Source organism: Coregonus lavaretus (genome assembly GCF_964263955.1).
Source record: "Coregonus lavaretus genome assembly, contig: HAP1_SCAFFOLD_2708, whole genome shotgun sequence".
In the NCBI taxonomy this organism is placed as follows: Eukaryota; Metazoa; Chordata; class Actinopteri; order Salmoniformes; family Salmonidae; genus Coregonus; species Coregonus lavaretus.
Window position 1 is genome coordinate 37,664 of NW_028161625.1, and position 7,693 is coordinate 45,356.

The 7,693-nt window shown below is 43.5% G+C and overlaps 1 protein-coding gene across 1 annotated transcript; it reads right to left on the bottom strand.

Moving 5' to 3' along the window:
* Nucleotides 1–3,037: 3,037 nt before the first annotated feature.
* On the bottom strand, nt 3,038–6,802 carry LOC311120314 (E3 ubiquitin/ISG15 ligase TRIM25-like; the record flags this gene model as incomplete). Its single annotated transcript, XM_084194936.1, has 3 exons — nt 6,171–6,802; nt 5,651–5,746; nt 3,038–3,046 (listed from the first exon to the last, which is right to left on the bottom strand). Exons 1-3 carry the CDS (start codon nt 6,765–6,767, stop codon nt 3,038–3,040), a joined length of 702 nt encoding a protein of 233 aa, XP_084051062.1. The 5' UTR covers nt 6,768–6,802.
* Between the last annotated feature and the right edge of the window lie 891 nt (nt 6,803–7,693).

The window sequence follows — 7,693 nt, forward strand, 5'->3', positions numbered from 1 at the left end:
AGTCTCTGCCGCCGTTCATGTCAAGGAAGTCTAACCGTGAAATCTCCATAAGAGGTGGGAGGGAAATCACCACAATCAAAATCAAGTAGAGAAGCCCATAAAGCCGCCATGCCAGAAAAAACCATCCATTTAAGCAGATTCTGAAGACATGCCCTTAAGAACCCATGACCCATTTTCTCAGCCTATACCGCTTCCTGGGTGAGAGGACACTAAACCCCTCATTCTTCATCACGTGTTGTACTGACCTTACAAACCTTCCAGGATCAATCAAATAAGACTCCAGCAGAACCTTCTTTTTCCCCTTTAGTCTCCATCAGGAACCTAGAAAGTTCTCTCAGCGTATATACTGGGCCCTCAGCCTGACTGGCTGTCAGCTCTGGATCCAATGAGCCGTCTGAAAACGAGACCGCCTTGTCCTCCGCTCCCGCAGACTCACCTCCCCCCTCTTCCTCTTCCTCCTCCTCCATTGGCACGGTACCGTCCTCCTCCTCCCCAGTCTCTGCCCCCTGCACTTCCCCCCTGATCAGAGCCTCTTCCCCAATGACAGGCAATATTTCCTGGGATGAGCCCACCAAGCCTTCGCCCACCGGAGTCTCTGTTACTACAGAAACCTGCCTCAGCTCATGTAGCCCAGCTGCAACCCTCCCCACCACCGCTTTCTCCACGGCCTGCGCACCACCACTTGGCCATGCACTACTACCGTGTAGCTCAGTTGGTAGAGCATGGCGCTTGCAACACCAGGGTTGTGGGTTCGTTTCCCATGGGGGGACAGTATGAAAATGTATGCACTCACTAACTGTAAGTCGCTCTGGATAAGAGCATCTGCTAAATGACTAAAATGTAAAAAATGTACTCTCTTCCCTCCTGGTACCCCTGCCATTTATTTTGCAATTCTGAGTAATCACTACTTCAGTAAGGATTAGTAAGGAAAAACACTTTATTCAGTACTACTGCAGTTGCTTAATAATTCCAATAGATGGCAGCATAAGACCATGAATGACATTTCAGAAGATTAGTTTAGTTCTCTCCCTGGATACACCACCACACAGGAAAACTCCTGCCAGCCCTTTTTTCTGTCCCTTTCCACACTGCTAACGCAAGAGGAAGGACTGAAAAAGCATTTAACACATTACTGTGAAGTAATATAATGATGATTCATGTTTATTATTACCTGTTTTTATGGTCATGTTTTGAAATTATACTTCATTACTATAATGATTATCAATACGCCTAAACATTAATTCAGTCACCTCTGGTCGACAAAAATGTATTTTCCTAGTACATTAATTGTCAAATTCATCAACCAGCATCGAGCACTCTGCCTTCTCACGCAAGCGAGGGGCATGTTGAGGTAAATATGCAAACCACAACGGTTGCATTATGTAATTTATTGGTGGGCTGGAAAATGCAGTGTTTTTTCTTTTCTATTCAGAGGCTATTTACTCCCAATATGAGATAATATTATGTAGAAGGTTTTTATAATGCATGTTTACTAGGGTTGAGGTTAGCGCATCTGAGTAGGGATTATTTGGGTTCAATACCTGTCCTACCTATCAATCATATTGCTGCTTGTAGCCTATAACTGATGATCCCAACACTAGAAACACCGAAAACTATCTGTGCTAGCAAACCCTGTGTTCCACCCCTCCCCTGTGTAACCTTGAGGTTTGTTAAGAAACAAACACTTGTCTACGAAAAGAGACATGTTTAACGGATTCCGCTTGGCACCCAGCCGAGAGCACACGAAAACCACTTGCAAATTTACCAAAACGAACCAACTACTTGCGGTCTGTTCGTAAGTAATAAACGGAGGCAGATTAGCCACCACAACTCTTATCAAAAGAGGCGACATCTGCACCAACACACCCCTCACAAAAATCCCACTCACAACAAGACAAACCTTTTTCAATAACACAACCACTGCCTTGTTCATTCTGGATGCAGAATGCAGATGTTCTGCTCCAACCTGTTCGCCGACCATGAGCAAAACTTCCTCCACACCTTTCTCCGGAACGGACCCGAAGCGACAGCGTTTCTTCTCCACTCGGTTGAGGCAATCACGCCGCCCTAACAAACTACCCCTACTCCCCCCTCAACTCTAAACGATAAACAATGGAAACCAATAAACAAACCCTCCACCATCAGAAAATAAATTCAGAAAATACGCAAGAACCAAAAGAAAAAAGAATAGTAGCCCTCCTCACGAACCACAAATCTCTCACACAACCAACTTCTTCTTCTATGATATAATGGCGGTCCACAAACCAACGTTAAAGGTGCATGCCGCCACCTACTGTGCTGGAGTGTGTGGTCAATCGCGGTTTCCAACATTTCTAAATCCTCCTACCTAACTCAGTACTTCTGAGAAAATAAAGAAGAGCCCTACTAACTTCTAATAGACCCTCCCCCATCCCCAAAATCCCTTCCAACCCCCCCCAACCCCGTCCAACCTCAATGACCCTACACATCTTTCCCTCTCTTCAACATACTTACAACAATATAACAACACATGCTCCACCGTTTCATCGACGTACCCTCCAGACAAAAATCATTCCCATGCTTGCCAACCAGATGTAATGACGAGATCAATGTACAATGTCCTAAGCACAATCGAGTAAACACCACCTCTTCCTTCCTAATCTGACCTTTGAATCTTGGTCCATCGACCTTTCTGTAAAACTGTAAACTATTCATATAAATGCCGGCCCTTGTGCTCAGAGTACCATCTCTTCTGCCACACATCTATCAAAATGGCTCTGATCTTACATTTGGCCTCACCTCTACCCAGTGGAACATTAATATCAATTATATCTTGTTTCAAAGCTCTTTTAGCTAACTGGTCTACAATTTCATTCCCTTCCACACCCGAATGTGCTGGGACCCAGCAGAATCTCACTACTAAACCCATTCTCTCAATTCTCCATAATAACATTAATACCTCCAATAGCAGGTCACTCCTATTAGATTTACCAGATGATAAACTATTCAATACAGACAGAGAATCTGAGTATACTATAATTCTAACAGGTTGTATGTCCTACACCCACTGGAGGGCAACTATTATCGCCAACAGTTCAACTGAGTATACTGACAGTTCATCTGTTAGTCTTCTACATATCTGCACATCAAATTCAGGAACGTAAACGCCTGCTCCTGTGAGCCCACTATCTGGGTCCTTGGATCCATCTGTGAAAAGCGGTAAAAAAGCATAAAATCTACTACCAATGTAATTGTCAACCAGTTTCACTATATCACTGACTTCTGACCAATCTTTCCTTTTCTCTACCAAGGTTAGATCAACAACAGGGTCTGGGAGTAACCATGGAGGAACATCCCCTATCACCACAGAAGGGCCAACCTCCAACTCCCTCAAACCACTCTCATCAGCAAGCTTTCCAACTGTCCAACCAAAACCACTGCCTTGTCTACTAGTATATTCCCAACAGTCATCTAGAACAGTAGCAGTGGGATGCTCAACCTCACAGCCTTTCAACCCAATAAGATAATGACAATTTTTTACGCTGTATATCCAAAGGTATCTCTCCTGCCTCCACCAGTAAGGCACATACAGATGTTGATTTAAATGCACCAATACATATCCTTAAAGCTATATACTGGATTCTGTCCAGCTTCTGAAGCCAAGTTTTGCCTTGTTCGATAAACTATACACCCATAATCAATTGTCGTCCTGATCAGAGCTCTATAAATATCCATCAACGATTGGTTATGAATGGGGTGCTGACAGACAGAGACCCATACAACCAACTACTGCAAAAGTGATGGAATGAGAGAGGCAGGGACACTGTACATTGCCATAATGTAACATTTCTTCTTCTTTGGAGTTTAACGGCGGTTGGCATCCAATATGTTGCATTACCGCCCCCAACTGGAATATAATATAACTCTATTTTACTTTGTGATACAAAATGGGAAAAGGGGAAAGGAACATTTAATTAAAAACCTTCCAACTAACCCTACACTCATTAAATACCCACTACCCCATTCCACTACTTTGACCCTATCTGCTCCTGCACCATGCCAACGGCCTGGGAGGACGGGACACCACCACTCAACACACCCTGTAACTCTTCTGAAGTCTAATCTTGTATGCCCAAATACTTCTCTGCAGCTGCCACCACAATATCTATTTTCGGTGATTTACGTTCCATTTCTGCGGTACAGTTGATAACCATTGCTATGAACTCTAAGAAGCTATCTTTACTAAAGCATATATCACTCGTTGGCCTATCCCTCTATGCTGGCACAGATCTACTACTCACAGGGATCCTCTCAGGATCTCTCACCCTTGACCCATCCTCCTCTACTTCCTTCACTGTCTCAGCATACGACACCTTCTGCACTACTCTGACTCTAGCCACCTCAACCTGCCTCTCTCGCACTGGACACTTCCGATCCCCAGCAACATGGGCATCCCAACAGTTGACACACACAACTTTATCCACCGAAACTACACAAACCTCTATCCCATGCCCTCCTGCACACTTCTCACATCTTGGAATCTCCCTCCTACAAACTGCTGCAACATTACCATAAACGTTGCACCTGAATCAGCACAGTGGATTCGCCACAAAAGCTCTAACAGGATAACTGATATATCCTACCATGACTTTGTTGGGTAAAGACTCAAACCTCAAAAGGACTGACAGTGACTCCTCTGTTTCACCACGCTCACCACCGGGTCTGTGTTGCACCAAACGGCGGGAATCACAAACACCAGCAGTCTTCAACCTTAATTGCTCCACTTCTACACTTAACGCTACCCCAGAAATCACTCCTTTCAATGGTGCCCTGTTCCTAAGAGCAAAGCAAGAAACAGATCTTGACCCAAGTTGCGTGACACGCTCCCTCTGGTCAGAAGAAACACAAACAATTATCACAAGTCCACTACAGGTTACCTTCACTGATTCAACTGCACCCAACTCCTTTCCCACCCACCCTGAAACCACAAATGGATCTGCCAAAAGGTATGGATCCACTTTGTCCTACAATGTAACTCCTACTGCACCAAATTCTTCTTTATCATGTCCATTGATGCCAGGCTCTGGTTCTGAGCTCTTCACCACACCTTCTACCTCACTTAACTCTCCCTCATTCATTTCCATTTCACCTCCAGAACTCAGTCTGGCGAATGGCTCACTCTGTTTGCACTTGAGTTATAACATTTGAAATGTCTCTATTACTTTGAAACTTTTGTGAGTGTAATGTTTACTTTTAATTTCTGATTGTTTATTATCTATTTCACTTGCTTTCGCAATGTAAACATATATGTTTCCCATGCCAATAAAGCCCTTTGAATTAAATTGAGAGAGAGCTCCATTTTAATGTATAGGGGACTTGAGTCTTTCATGGTTACTCAAGGTTATGTGATGAGGTAACCCCTCTTGCGACTTCAAAATCAGTGTCGGCCCTCGACCCAAAGGGAATGTCCTCTTGGTGAAACAGTCAAGATATTGGTTTCTCTCCTCAGTAGACCCGGGTTCATATCCCGCCGGTTACATTAAGCAGTCTATTCTCTGAAAGGGGTCCAGACAGCCTGTTCCCAACAGTGGGATTGGATAGGGGCCTCTCTCTCTCTCTGACTGGAAGAGAGAAGTGAAATGGTGTGTCTCCTCTGGTCAACAATACTCACCTTGAGAGACTTTACAGCCTGTTGGAGCTCCTTCAGGTCCTTCTCTCTCTCCTGGAATCTCTCCTGGACCTTCTGCTGACTCATCCCCAGCTGCCTCTGTGGAGAATCACTCTTCAATGAGCTATCAAGCTTTATTTGTCCAGTAGATCAATAGTATAGTAATGTGACATAGGGCACATAGAGAGGAAGGTCTAAAATCTTGAGGAAGTCCCTTTACCATATGACATTTTCTATGTTGCTATGTGAATGATTATAGTTTTTATGGTAGACGTACATGTATCAAGGGGTTGAGACTGAACTTTGAACTCCTAAAAGGGCATTCGGAATGATAATAGTGTTTGACTTCAGAAAATTGTGATACATTTGGATCAAACTCAATATACTCAAGGTTTGTGTTCATATTTGTTCTGCTGAGGATCAATTTCATTTGAATGATCTCATATTCAAACAGCCTTAGTTCCTACTGTATCTTTAATTATTTGTTTATCAGACAGTCACCAACAAGTAGTTCTGGTCTTACCTGTTTCTCAGTCGTCTCTGCTGCAGCTGACACTGTATCATGGCCTTTATGTTCATCCATTGTACACAGCATACAGATACACTGCTGATCGGTACGACAGAAAATCTCCAGCAGTTTGTCATGATGAGAGCAGATCTTCTCCTGTAGTTGTGCGGTGGCTTTGACCAGCTTGTGCTTCTTGAAAGCAGGAGATTCATAGTGAGGTTGGAGGTGAGTCTCACAGTAAGAGGCCAGACACACCAAACAGGACATGAGGGCTTTCTGCTTTCTGGTCCCAGTGCAGAAATCACACGCCACATCTAAAGGTCCAGCATAGCACAGAGCAGGAGGGGGAGCAGCCTGGAGTCCTGTCTTCTTCAGTTTCTCCACCAACTCAGCCAACATGTTATTTTTCCTCAGATTAGGCCTTGGAGTGAAGGTCTCTCTGCACGGAGGACAGCTATAGACCCCTTTCAGAACATCCTGATCCCAGCAGTCCTCAATACAGCTTCTACAGTAACTGTGTCCACAGGCAGTAGTGACCGGCTCCTTCAGTAGATCCAGACAGACAGAACAACAGAACTGGTCCTGGTCGAGCAGTACTCCCTGCTGAGCCATTTGGACGGTTGTTCACTCTCACACAGACAGACGACACAGAGACTCAGACCAGTTTCGTTTCCACATAAGTGAGTTTTTGGGAGGGCGAGGACTTTCTGGATCTGCCAGATAGGTGAGGTTAGAGGGAGGGAGGGAGGGAGGGAGGGATAGAGAGAGAACTGCGTTCAACATGGAGAGGGAGACAAATATTTTAGTTTCTAGGTTAGGGCCCTTCATTTGGAATGAATATAACAAATATGAGTTGTTAGAATATATATAGGGTAACAGTTCCTATGAAGTACATATTATAATTATTATAATAAGCTTCATAATGCCTTATAATAGACTTATGTGTTATAACACTGATTATAAGTGTCTATAATAATTAATAAGTGGTTGTAATGGGGGGGGGGGGGGGTTGATATTGATACAATATACTGTAGTTTAAATGAATACTGTATGTATTGACTGATCATTGAGAATGAGGTAATACTTTACATTACAGTGTAGGGTATTACTGTTAGGCCTAGGGTCAGGGTTAGAGTTACTACATTCAGCAGTAACCCTAACCCTAGCCATATCTAGGACTAAAAAGAGAAGACGTTTTATAATCAGAGTTCTTTGTATCTCTTCTTAGTCAGACAGAAACCCCCCACATATTATAGGTGGACGGGGTTATGAACATATCCAATGAATTGTTTTCTGCAACCAGATGAAATGAAACTGCCTTTCAGCAGGAAAAGCTTCTCTAATAATCCTAACCATTGCTGGGTGTCTTCAGAGACTGAGGTATAGAGACACACTGTCAAGTCAAATCATCTGGCTGTGCTTTCATGTCAAAACATGTATTATTTTCTATTCATAAAATTCTATTGTATTATATTCTTTGATAATATATTATATCCATTGGCTCCACTCTGTATAGTGTTAATGATGACTGTTTGTTC